The sequence below is a fragment of the Mesoplodon densirostris genome, chromosome 7, assembly GCF_025265405.1.
Source record: "Mesoplodon densirostris isolate mMesDen1 chromosome 7, mMesDen1 primary haplotype, whole genome shotgun sequence".
Taxonomy (NCBI): Eukaryota; Metazoa; Chordata; class Mammalia; order Artiodactyla; family Ziphiidae; genus Mesoplodon; species Mesoplodon densirostris.
Genome location: NC_082667.1, coordinates 79146307 through 79169859, shown reverse-complemented (window position 1 = coordinate 79169859; position 23553 = coordinate 79146307). Strand labels below are relative to the sequence as shown.

The window sequence follows — 23553 nt, the reverse complement described above, 5'->3', positions numbered from 1 at the left end:
TGATCTCCTTTAATTTTTCCATCCTCATTTTACAGAAGGGAAATGAAGTCCCAGAAAGGTTAGGAGCCTGCCCAAGGTCACAGAGCTTGCAGAGCTGGGATTAGGACACAGGTCTCTGATTCTAGAACTTGTGTCTTCTTAATCATCATGGCTCCCTTTGGCTGCCCTTTATGTGTTCATGTTTTTCAGTTTATAGCAAAAAGCAAATGTTAGGCAAGCTCATGACATAATGTTGTACATAAGCTTGTTGGATATTTTCTGCAGAATATAACATGTGATGTGAAAAGGAGGGCCGAGAGATTGACCTGGCCAACATCAGTGCAATGCTATATCATGCTGTACATGATGGGAAGCCGCCTTTCTATTCAAACATTGGATCGCTGGTACGGCCAGGCACCGATCAGTCCATACAGGTGCCAGCCCATCAGGGAGGACCTGGCCTCGAACCAATGATGTATACAGTGGTGCCAGGGCACACGGCTAGTGTCTGTCCTCATGCCCACCCTCCCCACGTGTCAGTCAGTGCAGAAACAAAGTTTCTTTGGTTACCGTTCGGATCTCTACTCTTGAAAAAGTTGGCAAGTCAGGTTTTACCTCCAATATTTTCCGAACATGTTTTTCCATCCCGAGGGTCTTTAAGTCTAGAAATGATCGATCCATGTGGTCCTTATGATCTATAAAAGAAATAATTTACATTCAAAAGAAAGGCTCAGGAAGAAGTTACTGCATGTAAAAGTCACAGCTGCTATTTACTGGACACTTACCACAGGCCAGTACTAATGAGCTCACCATCCTCCCTTGGCAGGTGAGGCATCGAGGCCCAGAGAGGTGACATGACTTGTCCAAGGCCACACAGCTCAGATGAGGCTGCAGCCTCCCAGGGCGGGGGCACTGAGGGGGAACCTTCGGCCACAGGTGTGAGGATGGACTTGAACCCAGGCTTCTGTGTCCTAGCCCAGGGCTCCACCCAGCAGCAAGCTCGGTTTCTTGAAAGCCCTATTCCCTCTAAACAGGGTATTTATCCTGGGAAGTTCCCCAAGGTTGGTCCTTGCACACCATCCGTCTATGAAAAAGTCCCAGGGGAGGTGCCATCATTCACCTGGTGTGATCACTGCTTGGCTGAGGCCCCACTGGGAGTGGGCACGCGTGGGTATGCAGAGTTGGAGGGGATGGCGTGTCAGAATGGAAGATGTGGTTGGGTGAATGATAACTCCCCCCCAAAGATGTCTGGGTCCTAATCCTTAGAGCCTATGAACATTACCTAACAGGGCAGAAGGACCTTTGCAGATGTGATGAAGGTAAGCATCTTGAGATGCGGGCTTATCCTGGATTAGCTGGGGGGACCCAATATAGGCGCATGGGTTCTTACAAGAAGCAGACACAGGGAGTCTGACTGCAGACAGACAGAGACGGTGATGTGACAGAAGCAGAGAGTTGAAGGTGCTCCTCTGCCGTGAGCCAAGGAAAGTGGGGAATTTTTATTTCCTCGCCTTTTCCAGTCTAGAGACTAGAAAAGGCAAGGAAACGGATTCTTTCCTAGAGCCTCCAGAAGGAACCAGCCCCTTGCCTTTACCTTAGCGAAACTGATTTTGGACCTTTGGCCTCCAGAACTGTAAAGAATAAATATGAGTTGTGTTAAGCCCCTCAGTTTGTGGTAATTTGTTAGAACAGCCATAGGAAACTAATATGGGGGGTGAAGGCAGGAGGTAGGATGAGAGGTGGGGAAATGCAGTGCATGTTCTGGAAGAGCTTAATTGGGGTAGAGCAGATGATGGGGGAGGGGAGGAGTAGAGGGAAGAGTCGGGATGGAAAGCTGAGCTCAGTTTGTGGCCAGCCTAGAACCGTAGCCTAAAGAGTATAAACTTGATTTAAACATCACTGAAATGTCACGAGTGTGACCTGTGTGCCCGGCCCTCTGCCAAGCAATCAACGCATCACCCCACTGTACTGTCCCGCCATCGCCTCCTTTTACACATGAGGCAGTCGGGCTCTGAGACGTGTGGCTGCTGGACGCCACACAGCTGGCACATGGCTGAGCCAGGGCTTGGGATCACAGTGGTGTGACTCCAGGGTCTGAGTCACTGCTATTGCAGCTTCTGATGGAGCAGTGAGTTGGCTTAATGAAGGGTGATTGTTTTTTTCAGAACAATAACCGGGATGTATTAGAGACGAAGGAGCCGGCAGCATTCCTCAGCTGCAGCATTCTCGACGTGTTGGGCTGGACAGTCCTCGCTGTGGGAGCCGTCCTGGGCACCGTAGGACGTTTAGCAGCATCCCTGGCCTCCACCTACTGGCTGCCAGGAGCATCACCCACCCAAGCTGTAATTATCAAAGATGAGAGGGTTTCAAGAAAGCAAACCGAGAGGGTTGGGTAGGCCAGAGAGAACATGGCGGGGGGAGGAAGCTGGGGCTTCAGTGCAGGGGGGGCCACGTCAGTTGCCAAGGAGGCAAAGACAATGTGGGAAGTTGGTGGTGAGCACACAGGGTGTAATGCACTTCAAGGTCTTAGTGGGACAGGAGTACAAGCAGTAGAAAAGGAGCTAAAGAAGCAGTGGTCCCAGTGAAGATGCACCAGCTTGAAGCGCATGTTTGATGACGAAGGAGAAAGATGGAGTGGGAGGCTGTAGACACTGAAGAAGGAGGTCGTGATTCAGGAGCTTGTGCACAAGGTGGTCTGGGAGGGAGAGAGAAGGGGAGACTCAGGGACGGAAGAGCTGCATTTGGAAAGAGAACATAGTGAGGGAAGATGGAGGGAAAGGAGGAAAGGTGGGTGCGGAGAGAGACAGGAGGAGAGCTGAACTGGCTCGTGCCTGGGCCCCTGATCTCTGACAATGCCACTTGCTGAGAATTTCCAGCTTGGAAGAGTGAGAATAATAATATTATAATAATAGCTATTCAGTATTAACCACTTGCCGTGTGCCAGGCACCATGCCAGAAGTTTACCACGTGATATTTTCTGAGCATTACAAACAGCCCAGCAAGGAAATGTGTTTGCATTTATAGGTGAGACACAGACGCCCAGCAAGGTTCAGCTATGGAGCTGGTAAGCAGTAGGATCAGAATTCAGACCTAGGTCTGTCATTCTCTTTTCAGAGAGACTAGAGGCTGGAGAGTGAAGGGCTGGCTGATGTGAAGGGTGCGTGAGGAGAGGGGCGCTGGGCGGATCCCGAGATGGCAGAGATGGTGATGCGGACTTGGGCTGTTGGAAAGAGGGATTTTCTTCTTTGGGAGAAGAAGCAATTCTTGATTATAGTTCTGGATACAAAAGTTACACATGCCTGTTACACAAATCCAAACAGGTCAGAAACACATAAAGTGGAAAGTGTCCCCCCGCTGTATCCTCAGTGGCCGGCACACAGTAGGGCTGCAATAAATAGTTGTTGAACGAATGAGTGAAAGTCAAGGCTCACGCAGTCTCATCATGCTGGGATAATACTCTCAACACTTTTATGTCTTTTCCTCCAGATTTCTCCTGTGGTCGGATATTGGCATTTGAAAAAAAAAAAAAGAAAAAAAAAAAGGGGAGAACACTGTGCATATTGTATTACAACTTTCTTTTTTTTCACATAAAAATACTGCGTATCTTGGATATCTGAGAAAGAGCGATTTTCTACGTATGCAGGGAATCCTTTTATTTGCAACAAAGTCTTGCAGAAATAGACACAATCAACTGAGCTTGCAAAGATAAATGTAAAAAGTCCTTTCTTTCCCTTATCAAAAGAAGCTGAGAAACCAGGCAGGACGAGAGGGGAGCTAACTTTTAAGGTCCTCCTTAGATGTTTCCTGTCTTCCAGTGGGACCACACAGTAATCCTTCACCAATCAGATTTTTTTTTTTTTAGGTCACAGCTTTTTTATTTTTTTTATTTTTATTTTTATTTTTTTTATTTTTTATTTTTTTTGCGGTATGCGGGCCTCTCACTGTTGTGGCCTCCCCCGTTGCGGAGCACAGGCTCCGGACGCGCAGGCTCCGGACGCGCAGGCTCAGCGGCCATGGCTCACGGGCCCAGCCGCTCCGCGGCATATGGGATCCTCCCAACCCGGGGCACGAACCCGTATCCCCTGCATCGGCAGGCGGACTCTCAACCACTTGCGCCACCAGGGAGGCCCAGCTTTTTTATTTTTTAATTGAGATATAGTCAATGTAAAATATTGTATGTTTCAGGTGTACAACATAGTGATTCACAATTTTTAAAGGTTATATTCCATTTATAGTTATTATAAAATATTGGCTATGGGCTTCCCTGGTGGTGCAGTGGTTGAGAGTCTGCCTGCTAATGCAGGGGACACGGGTTCGGGCCCTGGTCTGGGAGGATCCCAAATGCCGCGGAGCGACTAGGCCTGTGAGCCACAACTACTGAGCCTGCGCGTCTGGAGCCTGTGCTCCGCAATGAGAGAGGCCGCGATAGTGAGAGGCCAGCGCACCAGAATGAGGAGTGGTCCCCGCTTGCCACAACTAGAGAAAGCCCTCGCACAGAAACGAAGACCCAAGACAGCCAAAAAAATAAATAAATAAACAAATGTGGGGTTTAAAAAAAAAAAAAGAAAATAATTTTAAAAAAATTAGGGGCTTCCCTGGTGGTGCAGTGGTTGAGAGTCCGCCTGCCGATGCAGGGGACACGGGTTCGTGCCCCGGTCTGGGAGGATCCCACATGCCGTGGAGCGGCTGGGCCCGTGAGCCGTGGCCGCTGAGCCTGCGCGTCTGGAGCCTGTGCTCCGCAACAGGAGAGGCCACGACAGTGAGAGGCCCGCATACCGCAAAAAAAAAAAAAAAAAAAATTAGGAAAAACTGAAATTAAAAAAAAATATATTGGCTATATTCCCTGTGCTGTAAAATATATCATTGTAGCTTATTTATTTTATACATAGTAGTTTGTACCTCTTTTTTTTAAATTGGAGTATAGCTGCTTTACGATGTTGTGTTAGTTTCTACTGTACAGCAACGTGAATCAGCTCTATGTATTCATATATCCCCTCTTTTTTGAATTTCCTTCCCATTCCGGTCACAAAAGGGTGGAACGCTTCATGAATTTCCGTGTCATCCTTGCACAGGGGCCATGTTAATCTTCTCTGTATTGTTCCGATTTTAGTATATGTGCTGCTGAAGTGAGCACAGAAGTTTGTTCCTCTTATTTCCCTACCTCTAACTTGTCCCTCCCCCTTTCCCGCTCCCCACTGGTAACCACTAGTTTGTTTTCTATATCTGTGAGTCTATTTCTTTTTTTTGTTATATTCACTAGTTTTATTTTTTAGATTCCACATAAAAGTGGTATCATACAGTATTTATCTTTCTCTGTATGACTTATTTCACTAAGCATAGTACCCTCCAAGTCCATCCATGTTGCTGCAAATGGCAAAATTGCATTCTTTTTTATGGCTGAGTAGTATTCCACTGCATATATATATATCTATATATATATATCTATATCACATCTATTTTTTGGGGGGGGCCACACCATGCAGCTTGTGGGATCTTAGTTCCCCAACCAGGGACTGAACCTGGGCCGTAGCAGTGAAAGCGTCAACTCCTATCCACTGGACCGCCAGGGAATTCCCTACTGCATCTTCTTTATCCACTCATCTGTTGATGGGCACTTAGGTTGCTTTCATGTCTTGGCTATCGTAAATAATGCTGCTATGAACATTGGGGTGCATGTATCTTTTTGAATTAGTGTTTTCCATTTTAGGGGAATAAATACCCAGGAGTGGAATTGCTGGATCATGTGGTAGTTCTATTTTTAGTGTTTTGAGAAACCTTCAAACTGTTTTCCGTAGTGGCCACACCAATTTACATTTCCACCAACAGTGTACAAGGGTTCCCTTTTCTCCATATCCTCGCCAACACTTGTTATTTGTGTTCTTTTTGGTGACGGCCATTCTGACAGGTGTTAGGTGATATCTTAACCAATCAGATCTTTAGTAGTGACCCCAATCTCCTGGGCTGCTCATGACATGATCCAACCATAGTTACTCAACCTGGATTTCCCTGAGGGATTTATTCCAGGATTTTACAGACCTAGCTCGTTACGTGCGTTTTATCCCTTAGGACAATATTTTAAAAGGCAGGTAGTATGGTGGTTCAGAGCAGGGGCTTTGAGGTCAGAGGGACCTGGATGGAGTCCCAGCTTTACCACTCGGCAGCTAGGAAATGCAGCCCATTGTCAAGAGCCGAGGAAGAAGGCCTGGGAAGAGAACTGAGTGCTCACGGCTAAGAAAATCTGACTAGCTGTCAAATAGAGATGCGGCAGGGGTCACAGGTAAAGGCACCTCGGCGTGAGTAAATCAAGCTGCCCTACCTGTGCGCATACCCATCTGCTTGCCATCCACATTTAGTTCACATTCAATCAACAAGTATTCAAGGCTGATGCGGATGGCAGCTACCGTTTCCTAAGGCTTATGTGTGACCCTATGATTTGGGTACCACGTCGTTTAATTCTCACAACTACCTGGTGAGATCTTAACCCCATTTTATAACCAAGTAAACAGAGGCACACAGAAGTCGAGACCTGCTCACACAGTGAGTAAGCGCATACTTGATAGTCACACCTTAGTAGCTGGTCTCCAAAGCCTGAACTCAGACTTATGCGCTCTAATGCAAATGGGGCTTTGCTGGGGCGAGGCCCGTGGCGCGCATCAGACACCCTTCACTCCAGGGAATGAAACTCTCAGGTTTGTCTCTGTTCAAGTTAACGACAGAACCTGTCCTCTAGGAACTGGGCATGTACCTGGTACCCCTCTGGATCTTCAGAGGGCATGTGGGGTCACAGAAAAAACACAAGTGCTAGGATCACAACGACCTCAGTTTGAGTCCTGACCCTACCATGTACCAGCTGTGTGACTTTGAGCAAGTTTCTTAATGTTATTGATACTCAGTTTCCTTACTTGCAAAATAAAGACGACAATAGTACCTGGCTCATTGGGCTGTTGGAAGATGAAAGTACACAGTACATGTAAAACAACTAACACAGTGACAAGTACCCAGGAGGAGTTAAACAAACCATCGTTCCTACCCTCCTCTTAGGAACTGTGAACACAGAAGGCTCTTAGAACTGTTCGTGTATGGTGATGAGTGACTGGGGGATCCCCTGCTGGCCTCAGTAATGGGAAGTACCTTGAATCACTTATCATGGTGGACTAACACATAAAAAGTTTTTGAGCCAGCTTTTTTTTTTTTTTTTTTTTTGCGGTACGTGGGCCTCTCACTGTTGTGGCCTCTCCCATTGTGGAGCACAGGCTCCGGATGCACAGGCTCAGTGGCCATGGCTCACGGGCCCAGCTGCTCCACGGCATGTGGGATCTTCCCGGACCGGGGCACGAACCCGTGTCCCCTGCATCGGCAGGCGGACTCTCAACCACTGCGCCACCAGGGAAGCCCCTGATGGCTTAATTTCGCAACCCATGTTTCTTTACGGGAATGTATGACTAGATTTAGAGACAGAGGCTTCAGTGACTCCTGAAGCCTGGGGAGGGGACAGTGCACACATTGCTTGGCCCCGCTATTACTAGGATAGAGATCATGGTCTTTCCTTGTTTTAGTTCTGATTTTGAAGAACAGCTAGAACTGTGGGCCACATCTCTCTTGGTTTTCATGCACACTCAGACTCTGCCATGATTACAACAACAGTAATACAGGGGTTGGGGAGGGGTTGGGTTGCCGGGAGAAATGCAGCGCCCCTGTTCTCTATGCTATCTGTGAGGGGCAGGCACTTACAGAAAAGTTAATCTTGATTTTGCCTTTTTTTTTTTTAATACTTTTTTTTCTTAAACCCCACATTTGTTTATTTATTTATTTTTTTGGCTGTCTTGGGTCTTTGTTTCTGTGAGAGGGCTTTCTCTAGTTGCGGCAAGCAGGGGCCACTCTTCATCGCGGTGCGCGGGCCTCTCACTATCGCGGCCTCTCGTTGCGGAGCACAGGCTGCAGACGCGCAGGCTCAGTAGTTGTGGCTCACGGGCTTAGATGCTCCGCGGCATGTGGGATCCTCCCAGACCAGGGCTCGAACCCGTGTCCCATGCATTAGCAGGCAGACTCCCAACCACTGTGCCACCAGAGAAGCCTTGCCTTTCTTTTTAAACACGTTTAAAAGAAATTCACACCACCTTCTGGATTACCTTAGAGATATCCTGGCTGGGGTTGCTTAATCACCAGAGTTGAAAATCACTCCTCTATTCTCATTCATTATTGTAAGAATGTCAAATTTGCACAGCCTCTCTGGAGAGCGCTTTGGCAAGTAGTATCAAGGATAAATGTTGGAGTTTCCCAGGTGTGGCCCTGGGCTCTCCCTTCTCATTCAATACTTTCTTCCTAGTGATACCATTCACACGTATGGCTTTAATCACCATCCATCCATCCACCCGTCCATCCATCCCATCTGACTAAGCACCCGCTATGTGGCACATGTTCTTCTGGGTTCCGGGGCCACATCACTGATACGGTTGGATATCCAGGGTGACAGCTGCGTCCTTGGCACCTCACTTTGGATGTCTACAGGCACCTCACACTCATGTTCCCTCTCAAACCTGGTCCTCCTGTGGCATTCCTTACTCTGGATTTTAGTGAAGGAACCACATCTGTACTTTTAACACAAGCCAGAAACCTGGAGACCTGTAGCCCCCTTTCTCTCCATCACTTGCCTTCTAGCCATATCTAACTCCATCACTGAGGCCTTCTGATTCATCTCTTAAAATCCCCTGGAATCTTCTCTCTTGCTCCGTCCCCTCCATTGCCACAGTGAGGGCCACCATCGTGTCTTGTGACAGCCTCCTAACTGCTCTCCGGGGGTTTTGTGCCGGCCACCTTCCGGTACGTTTTCCACTCGTGGCCAAGATGACTGTCTCCAAATGCAAGCCTGTTCCATCAGTTCCTTACTTAAAACCTTTCGTGGGCTTCTCTCTGCTCTCAGGTTAAAGCAGAGCTTCTTACCAGGGCTCTGCAAGCCCCCGGCCACACCATGATACAGCCCCTGTGGACCTCCTTCACCAATCCCTGCCCTCCGCCTCCTTTTCTTTTAGCCCCGTGAGTTCTCCATGCTTCCTGCGATCCCACCACGCTGCTCCCTCCACCCAGAATGCCCTCCCCTCCCCTCTTTGGCAAATAACTCCTATGCACCCTGCAGTTGCCCTGCCGTCCCTGACCAGGTCAGAGCCCCGCACTTCTCCTTCAAAGCAACTGTCATGATTAAAGTTTTACATGTGAGTGATTTTTCAGTTAATGCCCCACCCTATTCCTCCCTGAGACCCTAAGATCTACAAGCGCAGGGAGAGTGCCTGTTAGTTCCCCAATATTTTATAATGAAAGATTTCAAATGTACAGTGAAGAGGGAGGAATTTTACAGCCAACATCCATATACCCCATAACCTGAATTCTACCTGTTTCTGACCCCATTATGTTTCCAACCTGCACTGTGCCTGGTATCTAGGAGGCCTGCGATAAATCTTTGTTGAATGAAAGTGGTTCATATCCTTCCACATCTAGGATGATAAAGATAAGATGAACAGGTATGTGTGAATAATATTTATGTCAGCCTCATCTATTAAGTGTGAAAAACTGGAAGCAACTTAAATGCCCATTATAGAGGACTGGCTAAATAAATTACGGTACACCCTTCAGAATGGGGTTCCTTGCCATCAGTGACAGCGATGATGTAGATCTGTGTGTATTGACATGGAAGGGTGCTCCAGATGTACTGTTAGGAATGAAACTAAAGGAATTTGGGTATAATATGACATTATTCTTTTGTAAAGTTAAAAAATCAATACACGTGTATAGGTAGTGCCTATTTTATGCCAGGTACTATTTTAAGTACTTTACGTGTATCAATGCATTTTAATCCTCACAAAAATCCTAAGGGGTGAGTATTCCCTATTATCCCCATTTTACAGGTAAAGAAACAGGCACAGAGAGGGGAAGTAACTTGCCTAGAATCACACAGCTCTTTCCATGGGAAAATGCCCTGGAAGTTCCACACAAAATATGATAGTAGTGACGAAACCAAACGCTAGCGAGGATGTGAAGCAACAGGAACTCTCATTCATTGTTGGCGGGAACGCAAAACAGCCACTTTGGAAAAGAGTTTTGTGGTTTTCTTAAAAACTAAACGTACTCTACGGACTTCCCTGGTGGCCTAGTGGTTAAGAATCCGCCCGCCAATGCAAGGGACACAGGTCCAAGCCCTGGTCTGGGAAGATCCCACATGCCACGGAGCAACTAAGCCTGTGTGCCACAACTACTGAGCCTGTGCTCTAGAGCCCGTGAGCCACAACTACTGAGCCCATGTGCCACAACTACTGAAGCCTGCGCACCTAGAGCCCATGCAACGCAACAAGATAAGCCACTGCAATGAGAAGCCCGTGCACCACAAGGAAGAGTAGTCCCCGCTTGCGGTAACTAGAGAAAGCCCGTGCGCAGCAATGAAGACCCAACGCAGCCAAAAATAAATAAAATAAAATAAATTAATTTAAAAAAAACCCTAAATGTACTCTAACCACACGATTCAACAACCGCGCCCTTGGTATTTACTCAAAGAAGTTGAAAACATGTCCACAGAAAACCCTGCATGTGGACGTTTATGGCAGCTTTATTCATAACTGCCAAAACTTGGAAGCCACCAGGATGTCCTTCAGTAGGTGAATGGATAATGGAATATTATTGGGCACTTAAAAAGAAAAAAAGAGCTATCAAGCCAAGAAAAGACTTGGAGGAAATGAAAATGCATATTACTAAATAAAAGAAACTAATCTGAAAAGTTGTATGATTCCAACTACATGATATCCTGGAAAAGGCAAAAACTATGGTGATGGTAAAAAGATCTGTGGTTGCCAGGGGCTGCGGGGGGGCTGGGAGGGAGCACAGAGGATGTTCAGAGCAGTGAAACTCTTCTTTGTTTTGGGGGGGATAGGTTCTTTTATTTGGAATAAAAATGTCCAGTTTTGAAAAGAAAAGACGTTATCTTAAAAACTTAAGTCCTCAAACCACAGGTTTCCCCATGACGAGTTGAATTCCTGAACACTGCAGAGGGATTACTGGAGATGTTGATTACTTAAGGCACTAATAGGAAGGCACTGAAGAACAGCAGGGCCAGGCTTCAATCAGACAAACATGCGCTGCCATGGAGGAATTGCATAGGCTGGCTTTGAAGTTGGCTTCTCCTTTGCTTCTTTTTATTTTGTTAAACCTGTAGCTTTACTTTCCTCAATTTCTAGAATATCAGTTTCTAGATATTTGGGTTTATGGGTTGTCATCATTTTGCTTTATTACCACGTCCCTGATCTGTAACTTCACCCACCCCACTTCCCCTCTATGGACTCCACAGGTGGCTTTTAATGAATTCTGCGTACTTTCTGTTACTGTGTAGTTACAGAGTGACCTGAGAAGTGAAACTCATAAATCAAGTTGACCTAATACCAGGGCTTTGTGCACAGAATCCACCAATCTGCTCAGAGATGGCCTGATCTGAACCACATCCCCCGCCGTGCTCCCTGGCTTCTGCTTAGGGCAGTAGATTTGGGATCAAAGGCACCTTCAGGACTGGACCATCTTCCCGGTGGAGCATCGTGATTTACAGGGCCTCTGGGTCCTCCCCGGGGTGGGCCTCATTATTGGTGGACCTGCTGGTCTCAGGACTTAATGAAGCTCAGGTTGTTGATGTCTCATCGCAGAAAGAATTCAGTGAGAGACAAAGTGATAGGTAAGACATGGACTTATTTAGAGAGAAACACACTCCACAGACAGAGCGTGGGCCATCTCAGAAGGCGAGAAAGGCCAGGGCAGTGAAACGATTCTGTATGATATTATAATGGTGGATACATGTCATCACACATTTGTCCAAGTCCAAACCCATAGGATGTACAACACCAAGAGTGACCCCTACACAGCACTGTAAATCAACTACACTCCAATAAAATTAAAATGAAAAAGAGTGAACCCTAATATAAACCATGGACTTTGGGTGATTAGGGTGTGTCAATGTAGGTTCATCAGTCCTGACAACTGTACCTCTCTGGTGCTGATGCTGATAAATGGGGGAGGCTGTGTATGAGTGGGGACAGGGGGTACCTGGGAAATCTCTGTATCATCCTCTCAATTTTGCCATGAACATAAAACTGCTCTAAAAAACGTCTCTACTCTATATATGTATATATATGGTTACTTCTGAGAGAGAAGATTTAGCATAATTTCGATTTTTCCTTTTGCCACGGTCACGTCTCATTTTTCTCCAGTAATCACGTCTCACTTGTGTACTTTTTTCCAGAAACACTGCTTCTCAAGTGGTGAAGCAAAGTGAAGTCTGGAGAAGGGAACACTTGGCCACATACCTAAGAAGCCTCCCTCAACAGATGTCCCATCGTGATCAGATTCAACGCAATATTTCAGTCATGTAACTATGTGAGAAAAGAGTTTCAATCACCTTTGTCGGAGCTGGAGAACTGGATCCCCACCTCGTGGAGGAGATGCTCCGTTTCCTCCAGCCAGGACAGTGACAGGCGCAAGATGTCCAGTGCCACCTTCTGGAGCCCTGAGACAGGTGGGCTCACCTGCAGGTGCTGTAGGAGGTCGACCTCCTTCTTCAGGTCATTGCTAGAGCAAGACATTGTCATGCATGCCTGGAAAGAGATGAGGTCGTGAGGAGCCCGGGCACCATCGCCAGAAATACCACCTGACGGTTGTGACCCACACAGAGCAGTGTTCTTGACGGGCCCGTGAAGCAGGCAGAGCCGTATGTTGGCCGCCCTGTGACGGCCCAGTTCTACTTCCCTTTTTCGGGGGGCGGAAGGAAGGAGGCAGCTTTTATTTCACGTGCACTCTAATTGGGACTCAGGATGGACAAATAGACCCTTTGTTTAGGTATAGGCAATTCCAAAGCCAAATTGCCAAGGACGATTTGGCTGAAAGGAGAAGCAAATTTGGTTACAGAATTCCTGCTGAGATCAACACACAAGCTGGTCATAAAGTGCGGTTTCCTGATTTGAAAGAGTGCTGACAAGCCAACATTTGCCCAGACTCCCCAAATAGTAGCTGCATATTTCCAGAGAAAGCAGAAGCAGCTGCCTGATGTGATAAGCTGGATCCCTGCGTGGGGGCCATGAAGTGGGGGCTCTGCCAGACCCTCTGGTCCAATAAGGGTAAGAGCAGCCTTCCACTGCTGGGACAGAAAAGAAGACTGCAAATAAAGAGCAGAATGTTTCTTTGGTTTCTCTGGAAATAACACGGGGCTGTTTTTTTTCCCCCGGGGTCTGGGGCCTCCCAAAAGCAGTACTTGGAGTGTGTCGGGCAGCTTCTCCTTGGCCACACCAAGTTCACCTGGGAGGCCTTTCTGGAGGTCCTTTGTTTTCTGATCTCAAACAGATTTCTCCAACAAGAGAAAAGGTGGACTAAAAGCAGAGCTGGACAATTTCCTGAACAAGGAGCACAAAAATGAGACACAGGGGACATTTGAGGAATGGAGAAGGGGGCACCTGGCAACTGTCTAAGGATGTCTTCAGCTTCTTGATGTTCTGGGTGATTTCCTCCTCTTTGCAGCTGCTGAGCTGGGTCTCCTTCTGCAGGGTCCGCTTTTGCTGCCAAACGTTGCTACTGTCCTCTGTGACCCTGGTGCTCTTTTCTAGTAACTGGTGAGAAAAAGAAAAAAAAAGATTTAAAATGCAGGGTGAGGCTTCCCTGGTGGCGCGGTGGTTGGGAGTCTGCCTGCCGATGCAGGGGATGCGGGTTCAAGCCCTGGTCGGGAAAGATCCCACATGCCGCAGAGCAACTGGGCCTGTGAGCCACAACTACTGAGCCTGCACGTCTGGAGCCTGTGCTCCGCAACAAGAGAGGCCGCGATAGTGAGAGGCCCGCGCACCGCGATGAAGGGTGGCCCCTGCTCGCCGCAACTGGAGAAAGTCCTCGCACAGAAACAAAGACCCAACCCAGAAAAAATAAATAATTCCATAAATTAAAACGCAGGGTGGCTCTACGGGAGGGGACCTGGAGGGCTTCAGCTTAAGCTCGGAGGAGGGAGGTCCTGGCGTGTTTTGGGGATGGCTCTGGAGGGTGGATATTGGCTCTGTCACCGGGGCATGTTTCCCAGGATCAGAGATGGTGTTTTAAGAGCCAAAGGCCTGTCATGTGGCCACGAGTGTGTTCTAGATTCTTCTGCATTCTGGAAGGGATTCATCACGCTGAGCCTGATGCTGTGGGCTCCTAAAAAGGAGGTCGTCCGAGAGAAGCTCGTGGTGTGATCTTGTGACCCGCGCGCTGACACCCAGGGTTGGAGAGGATAAACGGAAGGATAATAAGGCATCGTTACAGCCAGAGGCCCACCCTCACTGCCATCTGCCACTTCAGGAGGAACGAGCGAGCGAGGACGCACCGTCCATGCTGAGGCCGCCCCTTTCCTCGCGGGGCTAACGGAGGTTCACCGTGCGGGTCTGCTGACCAGACACAGTCCTGGGTGGTTTAATTTGATTTTCACAGAAACACTGCAAGGGAGTTTAACTGGCTTTTACTTGAAAAGCCAGGAAATCCCAGAAAATCAAAACAAATCTTTATGGTGTAGCAACAGTGTGAAAATTATGTGCCACCAACAAAAAACAGGAACAGATGCTCCCAGTGTCTGGAGCCCCGGGTCCCTGAAGGAGAAAGTGGGGAAGAGAGACGAGCCTGCTGATTGGAGACGGGTTTGTCCTGGAACGGTTTCACGCGTCCGCAGGTGGACTTGAGGACCTGACCTCTGAAAAGCTCCAGCTGCAGCACAAAGAAAGGGAAGGGGATGAGGTGAGTGGCGCAGCTGCAGCTGCAAGGCTGGGGGAGGCGCCTCCATCGCTGGGTCTGGGAGAAATCGGTGAGAAGGCTCTGCACGCCTTTAGTGGTCATTATGGGTAATTAACACCTTCACCTCTCACCGGAAGGGGCAGTGCCCACACAAGAGAGGGGGACAGCAGGTTTTAATGACTTTTCAGGTGTGCCCGCCTAACCTAGCCGACGCACACGGTCAGCACACACACGTCTCGGGCTCTCGGAAGAGCCACTTGCTGCCAATTATCCAGTGGGAAGTCCAGGGCCAGGAGCGCTCTTCCGTAATTGCTACGTTGGCACCAGGCTGTGAGATAAACATTGAGGCTGTCAGCCCGGGTAACTCGTGTCATCAGCAAGGGCGCCTGGGGAGAGAAGGAGGAGCTGCCTGCTGCCGTTTTGTGCCTTAGACCTTGTGTCCTGAAGACGACATCTCCTGTATTCCTCTCCAGGTCCCCGGAGCCTGGTGCAGTGCCTGGCACACAGCAGGCACTCAATAAATGTTCATCGAATGCTTAGAACAGAAACACCTGTCAAGTCAGATGTTCAAAGTCCTCTCCTTCAGTTCAGCCAGTTTTTACTGAGTGCCTCCCTGATGCTGGTGTCTTCATATTACGGATGATGAAACAACGCAGTTAAATTAAATCAGGGCTTCTAGAATGACGAGTTCAAGATGCCCCAGGCTCATGAGACTTGAACGGCAAAGAAGCCCAAGTTTCTCTGGAAATTTCCCAACGTGATGGCCCTTGGCCTGGGTTTTTGGCTCACTGGCAAAATGTGGTCATGAAAGGCTCTACAACAGAGCCCTGAAGGACCACAAGGGCCACAGAATCAATGAGAACGTGAACAGGTCCTAAGACACAGGAGTCTGCTGCACACCAGGGAGCTCTGGGAAGCCAAGTAGAGGAATTGTGACTCTCCTAAGGACACCTCTGCAGTCATCCTGCCGGAAGCCAGCCGGGTGATTGGAGGGACTCTGGGTCGTCTGCTGGTTTCATGGCCAAGGGAGGGTCCTAGCTCGCCCGAGGAAGAGGTTACGTACAGAGCCCTGTGGGCAATGGCCCGTGTTATCACCAGAGGCGCCCAACAGGACTGCTTGGTGGGGGGTGGGGGTGGGGAGGGACAGGTCCTGCTGGACGGTGGGCTGAGTCCTGTGGTCACTGGCCTGGGGAAGGGCAGGACCTCAGGCCGGGAGCGGGCTGTGGAGACCAGGGGGTGAAGCAGGAAGGCCCAGGCAGCACAGAGAAGCCTTGTTCGTTCTTTCTCTCTCGAGTCTAGACCTGGAGGAATCTCAGTGTCTCTGAGGGTCTTCCTGGATGACCCCTGGCCAGAGCCATGACCAGGCGCTCGGCAAGTGGCGCAGATCATGCCCTCAAGGCGGGTGTTCGCCGTGGGTGCAGAGTGCCAGCAAGGTGAGGGGTAGCCCAGGTGCACAGAGGGAAGCCCAGGCTGGCGGGCTATCTGCCTTGCTAAGGGGTCGGCACCCTGCAGGAGAAAGGACACCGGGGGTGATGGTGTGGAAGTTGGTTGAAGAGGCTTTCAAACCTGCCTGAGGGTCAGCATCGTCATTTAACTTGTGGGTGCCTCTGAAGTTCAGCGCGTGGGACAAATTCCGGTCACACTGATGGTCCAGGCTTGGATGCTACCAAACGCAAGGGCTTTGGGAGCTGGGCTGGGTGAGACGGAGGGCTCCTTTGAGGATCGTGGTTCTTAACCTTTTTTGGTGGTTTACAGATCCTTCTGAGCATCCAATGAGTGACGAGGTGGACTCACTCTCCCAGAAAAAGAAAAGCACAAACACATACACGCAAAACGTTCTTGGTCCCCCTGGAGCCGTGGCTGCCAGGAGAGGATGCCTCGTGGAGGGGGTCCAAGATGGGCTGCCCTCGGTGGGCTGTGTTCTGGAGGGCCAGTGCCCCGTCTTGGGTTCTCGTTTGCTCTCCCTTAGCCTTTGGTGGAGGCTCATTTGCATGTTCTGGCCCTCATGTCTGTGCCACGTGTCAGAGGAAGGGCCACTGGGCCATCTTGGGTCAGAGCCCTGGGAAATGGCCCTCTCCCCACCCTGCCCACCTCCACCTGGCATAAGCTGTGGTATTCTGGGTTTTACTTTATTAGGAAAAGTGACAGGACTTCCCTGGCGCTCCAGTGGTTAAGACTCCACGCAGCCACTGCAGGGGGCACGGGTTCCATCCCTGGTTGGGGAACTAAAATCCTCAAGCCACGCGGTTCGGCCAAACAAAACAAACAAACAAACAAACAAACAGAAATGTGGCATTTCCCTGGGGACACTGACTGTAGCATCTGTTTGGGGGCCCAGAGGAAGAAAGATTGCTCTAAATGTCAGGACAAAAAATGTGAAGGAGAAAGTGCTAGAAACACCACCGGGGTCAAGAGCTCAAACCCTTCCCAAGAGGGAACCGCACAGCTGGTTCACTGGGGTGGGCCTTGAGCTGGGACTGGCTGCTTGGTCAGGGTCTCAGGCAACAGCAAACACTGGAGTGGGCTGCTTCCCAGAAGGAAAAGCCTCTTTAGTGAAATCCATGGGGACGCGGAAGCCGCACAAAGCCCTGCCCCTGAGATAAGCGGGTGAACTAAGCCAGGCCGTCTTCCTCCTCATTCATCCCTGCCGGCCACTTGGGTGCGGGATTCTGTGGAGAGCACGGGCCTGTGAAGGGGCTCTGCAGCACGCCTACCTGACCTACTGCCCTTTCCAAATTGGCTTTAATGAGGTTTTCTCTGTTCCTCATTTCTTTCAGCTGAAGCAATTTCCTTCTGGAATCCTCCCGAAGCTTCTCTTCCACCTGAAAGGATGATGAAAGTGTGGGCTTGCTGCTAATGTGATCATTATGCCCTCTGGGTAAACTCTTCTGGGGGGGTGCGAGTGGCAGTGGGGGAGTCCCTGAGGGGTAGGGACAGCTGCAGCCCAGCAGCAGGGGTCACAGGCATGCACAGGGTGGAGGCAAACTCACAGGGAGTTGCCCCCTACGGGAAAGGGCCGAGCTCTGCACCCGGGGCTCAACTATGTTCTACCGCACACTCCCATCCCAGCTCGGTCCCTAACAAGCCGTACGACACTCGGAAAGTTATTTCACTGCTCCGTGACTCAGTGTCCTCATCTGTCAAATGGGGATGATGATACTAGTATCAATGCATAGAGTTATTGTGGGGATTCAATGTTTGGAATAGTGCTTAAGGGCTCTGTGAGTGTGTTAAGTACTGTTGTAACCTATGAAAGGTGGACGGGAATGTCCGCCGTACAGTCTCGTTCTAATAACTCGTGATGGGTACTTGGAAATGTTATGATTGGGTTTATTATCATAACTGTTTGTCGTTACCACTTTGAGCACACTCACTGGTGGTAACCTCTCTGGAGGCTTGCTAAAGCAATGTCTATTAAGAATTGCAGCCTGCAAACGAAGGCATTTAAAGTGGAGAAGCTTGCGTACTTTTCCCCCCTTGCTTGGGTAACAGTCAACACACGGTAAGCTTGGGCATGCTCCACGCTACCCTTGGCTGGCCAGTGTAGGCCTCGCAGCTGCTCAATTCTTGGATGCACCTGCTGAGCCCTGGGCCCTGGCACTAACAGGAAATGAGGCAAACACTCGTAAATAAATGGAAAGTTTTTGTGCTGAAACAAATTCACAGGCTGTTTTTTTAGGGATCTGAAGAGGGGGATCACAGGGATGTAATAAAAGACCCAGAAAAGCCCTTAAGAGCTTTCTTCTGAGTAGTGTGGTCCAGTGGAAGAGCCTCTACCCAGCTCCGTTACCTTGGAAAAGTCATCTAAGCTCTCTGGGCCTTAGTTTTCTCCCAGGTCTAAACATGCTCTGACTTCTATGTCAGCAGGCTTTTTCATGTGCTGCAAAAGCCAAGTCCAGCCTTGGACTCTGCCCTTATCTGTGTTCTGCATGAACAGCCCCCGTTCCTGTCCCCAAGCCTCAGAGTCACCTTCAGCGGCCGCCCTGCTCCCTCTTTCACAATTGGGGGTCTCACGCCTGTCCTCCAACCCTGTCAAATGCAAGCTGGACTGTGACAACTGGCCTCCTCGCCTCGAGTTTAGTTTCTTCCAGTGCAATCTTAGCGGTACTGTGAGAGTTACCCTGCTATAAGGCAGCTCTGTCCAACAGAACTTTCTGCAACGGTACAGGTACTCTGAGCGAGGCTGTGTTGTCTAATACGGCAGCCACCAGCCACATCTGGGGATCGAGCACTCGAAATGGGGCTGGTGTGGCGGAGGAACTGAATTAAAATTTTATTTAATTTTCATTAATTTCAGTGTAAACAGTAGCATGTGGCTGTTTGCTATGCCAGGGTAACTGAAGTCAGATGAACCTGGAGTCAGACAAAACCGACTGTGTCATTGGGCTAGTTACTTTACTAGTAACTAGTAGCCTTGACTTTCTCATCTGTAAAATGGAGAGGATGATTTCTAGATCACAGCGCTGTTGTAAAGATTAAGAGGTGAAAAGTTCAGGGTAACGCCTAGTACATGACAAATTGTAACTATCATTTTCACCCTAATTACTGTCCACGAATGTCATTGCATCAGTCACTTGTTCAGGAGGCTTAGTAGCGCCCCACTGCCTGTGTGGTACAGAGCCCAAGCGCCTGAACTAAGGCAAAACACCAAGCCAGAGATTCAAGAAGCCCCTACGAACTCTGTACGAGGTAAATAGAACTGGATCCACCCCTAGATAAACCATAATAAAACTGCTGGAAATCAAGGGAAAAGACAATCTTAAAAGCAACCGGAGAAAAAGACAGATTATGCAAAGGTACAACAGTTAGGCTTACAGATGACTTCTAGATAGAAATAATAGGAGCCACAAGACAATAGTGACATATCTAATGCTGTATCTAATGTGCTGAAAGAAAAGAATTGCCATTGTAGAATTCAATACGCAGTCAAATGTGTTTTAAGAATGAAGGTTAAATATACATCTCCAGACAGACACACAGGCACATCTGAGAATTTGTCATCAGCAGAGCCACAATGAGGGAAAACATTAAAGGGTATTCTTCAGACACAAGAAAAATGAACCCAGGTGGGTGATCAGAGATGCAGAAAAGACAAGCAACAGTAAGGGTGATGTGTGGATATGATACTGACGATAGCAAAACACTAATAATGTCTTGTGGGGTTTTAACTACCAAGAGGAGTTTAGGAAATGACAGCAATGGCTTCTAACTCTGGAGGGGGTCAGTGAAGTTAAGGTGTTTGAAGCTCACTGCACTGTCAAGGAGAAGGGCAGGATCATCAACTACTAGTGCCTCCTGGGAAGTTAAGAATGCAGGGCTTCCCTGGTGGCGCAGCGGTTGAGAGTCCGCCTGCCGATGCAGGGGACATGGGTTCGTGTCCTGGTCCAGGAGGATCCCACATGCCGCAGAGCGGCTGGGCCCGTGAGCCATGGCCACTGAGCCTGTGCGTCCGGAGCCTGTGCTCCACAATGGAAGAGGCCATAACAGTGAGAGGCCTGCGTACCAAAAAAATAAAAAATAAAAAGAATGCACTTTATATTCTTCAGGATGACTACTAAGAAAATAGTAGAAGAGTGAAAAACTTAATTAATGTGTGATTTTGGTGAGTCAAGGATGAATGCTATTGTCTTACTATTACTAAAAGAACAGTAAAAAAGTGAAATATTTCCAAGCTAATAGAGGGGGAAAGTGGAATAAGAGAAAACCATCCACTCAGAAGGAGGCAAGAAAGGAAAGAAAAAGGAACATAGCACAGATGGTACAAATGGTATTGAGCAAGAAGGTCGATTTAAACCCCAGTACACGAGTAATTACATAATATAAATGGACTAAAAGTCAAAGATTGTCAAACTGGATTTTGTAAAAATGATATGCTATTTGAAGGCATATGTCTAAAACTTAAGACAAAAATTGACAGAGAACGTATGAAAAAGATATGGTATGAAAACTCTAACCAACAGAAAGCCAGTGGTGAAGCTAAATGACAAAGGAGACGTTAAGGAAGAAACACTACTAGAGATGAAAAGGGATATTTCATGATGATCTAAAGTTTTGCTCTACAGGAAGTATTAGGATTCTAAATTTATATGCACCTAGTAACACAGCCTCAAAATATATAAAGCAAACATCATTCATATTAAAAGAAGAAACACTCAAATTACAAACATGTTGAGATTTTTAAAAACATTCTCAATGATGGAGCAAAAAGACAAAAAAAATCAATATGAGAATTTAAGTTGGAACAACATCATTGGCAAACTTGATTTAATGGATCAATTCTTTCTTAGATAATTTCACAATTAAGATCTGAAGGCAGTCTAGGGTAGTGGTTACACACAGGAGCTTTGGAGTCAGGCAGACCTGGATTCAAGTTCTGCCACAACTACTTTATGCAAGTGAACTTGGATAACTTCCCTCACCTCTGTGAGCCTCAGTTTTCCCGACTGTAAAGTGGGGATAATACCAGTATAGACCGCATGGGGTCATTGTGAGGATGAACAGAGATGAGGCAGGTGGAGTGCTTGCCCCAGGGTGGTTCCCAGGCCGACCTGTCCCTGCCATACCTTGCTCTTTTCCCGCAGCGTCATAGAGATCAGGCTCTGCTCGGTACTGCTCCTTTTCAGCTCCACCCTGAGCTTCCTCATTTCTTTTTCCATGTCATGGATTTGCTGAAAGAGTTCCAACAACAGGGAAGTCAACTTCACAACTCATTTCATCCGGTTCATTAAGGCAGAAACCTAGTCTGGGATTCGCTTAACTCCTTCCCTTGGGGGACAATTCCACATCTTTGAGGCAAAGTAGACTTTCTTTCAACGGATGCAATGAAAGGGCTGGGTGAGGGAAAATTTGAGTTTCTTTTGAAGATCAGCATGGATCCTGGATTAAACAGTACAAGATACCTATCCACTCATTAGAATCTCTTTCCTTGGGGTATATTTTTGAGTTCAATCTAAATAAGGGCTGTTTGGAAGACACAATGGGCACAGTTTGGAAGAAAAGAACAATGACATTTTTCTTTTTTCTCATTTGATGCAGAGAAGTGTGCTCCTGCCAGAGAGAAGAACACACGTCTCCTCCCCCTGTCCCAGGCACCGGGCTTCCCAACGGATGGAAAACGTATGCCTGGTGATGTGCATGAGGGTTCGGGCCGGTACAGGGGGTGAACATTTACATTGAGTGGTCATCTTTTCATTGTATTAATTTTTATGTTCACCTTCCATACAAGGCCAGTGATACATTTGCTTTTTATTTTGTTTTTATGAATTGTTGTAAAATTGAATGTATTTAAGCAAAAATACTTCAAGAAGAGTTGTGTTAATAACAGCGCTCAGGGCTGTGATAAAACTTGTAACAGTGGATCATGAAAGTCTGGGCATCACAAGTCCAGGGGTAGGGACCACGGTGAATTTCTAGCAGCATACGGTGGCCACCTCCCGTCCCTTTCCCCAGGGGAAACCTGATGAGGGTCCTTGAGCCAACTGCCCAGAAAATCTGGGGAGAGTGTGTTTTCCATGGTCTTTTCACCCATCTCTTTGAGGCTAGCAAATCAAAGCATTAACAAACAAACACCCAGAAAGCCCCAGAGCTTGTGCTAGCTAAAGGGCCAAGGAACCCCTGCAAAACCCTCAAGGCCCCATCTAGGCTTTCAGTGGACACCGAGGGGTCAGGAGGTTCAACGCACGGTTTTGCAGAGTTTTAACTCTTTCTCTTGGGCTTCCCACTTCTCCTTCTGGGCATCTTCCTTCTGTAACTCTTCTTTCAGCACTGAGCACTGTGGAGAAAAAGGACAAGGCCACGGGGGCTTGGCTGGGGGTCCCAAGTACCTGTGTTCACGCCCAGGAGTGTTTCCTGCTGTATAACCCAATCACACCTCTGAATTATGAGAGGCAAGACCATTTGTGTGATGGGAGCACGGGATCCTGCAGTCGTTCCCAGTTCACCCCTCTCATGAGTTCTGAGGAATAGAGTGTCTAAATTCCTCTTCAAAAGCCAGCAAACTTCACTGCAGGGGAAATCCAGCTTTGTAGAGTCTGCATGCTTAGGGTGTAGGAATTGGGATGTTTTCACGCTGTGACCGGTGAGGGTGGAGGGGGCCGAGCCAGTGAGCTCGGGTCCATCTTAGGGCTTTTGTGCAGGTTGCATCTCAAAGACACAACTGCCCCGACTGGTGTGGAGGGGTAAATGGAGCTGTCTTGCCTGAGGGCGGCTTGGCAACAGGCATTAAGGGCGTAAGCATGGATGTGCCTTCTTTTGACCCAGCAATTCCCACTTTAGGAATGTACCTTAAGGACTATGACTGGAGAAATAAGTAAATCTGTAGTTTCAAGGATGCTCTTCACAGAATTGTCAGTAACAGTGGAAGAAAAAAAAAGAGGAAACAACCCAAGTGTTGTTTAGAACAGCAGACCACTTTATAACACTGGGTACATCCAGGAGAAAGTATGTAGCTTTTAAGATGAATGATAAGAGCGTTGATTTATTAGAATGGGAAAATAGTAAGTATTTAAAAATTTTTTAAATGTGCATAGTATAAATTCACTATCAAATGATTGATTGATTGATTTCTAGGCAATATATAGAAATAAGACTGGAAGAACATACATGAAAATATTAACACTGATTTCTCAAGGTAGCATTTCCTCTCCTCTCTTTTTATTTTTTCTTCTCAATGTCATCTACTTATTTTTCTAAAATTAACACACATGATGTATGTCATTTAAAAAAAGGCATCTCAAATGTTCACAAGAGCAGTATCCTTGGTGGTGACGAACCCTTGTGCTATTGGCCAGCACAGTCTAGATGAGAAGG

At 47.9% G+C, this 23553-nt stretch overlaps 2 protein-coding genes and 1 non-coding gene across 3 annotated transcripts in view; 1 reads left to right on the top strand and 2 right to left on the bottom strand.

Annotated features, from left to right (window-relative positions):
* LOC132494286 (U3 small nucleolar RNA-associated protein 25 homolog) overlaps positions 1–23553 on the top strand; it is a 720475-nt gene that overhangs the window by 193397 nt on the left and 503525 nt on the right. The window lies entirely within an intron of this gene.
* LOC132494413 (forkhead-associated domain-containing protein 1-like) overlaps positions 1–23553 on the bottom strand; it is a 104178-nt gene that overhangs the window by 11155 nt on the left and 69470 nt on the right. The window contains exons 9-14 of the mRNA XM_060105501.1: positions 22427–22516; positions 21309–21413; positions 17460–17567; positions 13452–13604; positions 12404–12599; positions 550–674 (exon numbers count right to left, since the gene is read on the bottom strand). Of these exons, the coding sequence (XP_059961484.1) occupies positions 550–674; positions 12404–12599; positions 13452–13604; positions 17460–17567; positions 21309–21413; positions 22427–22516 (777 nt within the window). The remainder of the gene's footprint in view (positions 1–549; positions 675–12403; positions 12600–13451; positions 13605–17459; positions 17568–21308; positions 21414–22426; positions 22517–23553) is intronic.
* Positions 5007–5113, bottom strand: LOC132494547 (U6 spliceosomal RNA). Its single transcript, XR_009533123.1, has one exon. It is a non-coding gene; the product is annotated as a U6 spliceosomal RNA (small nuclear RNA).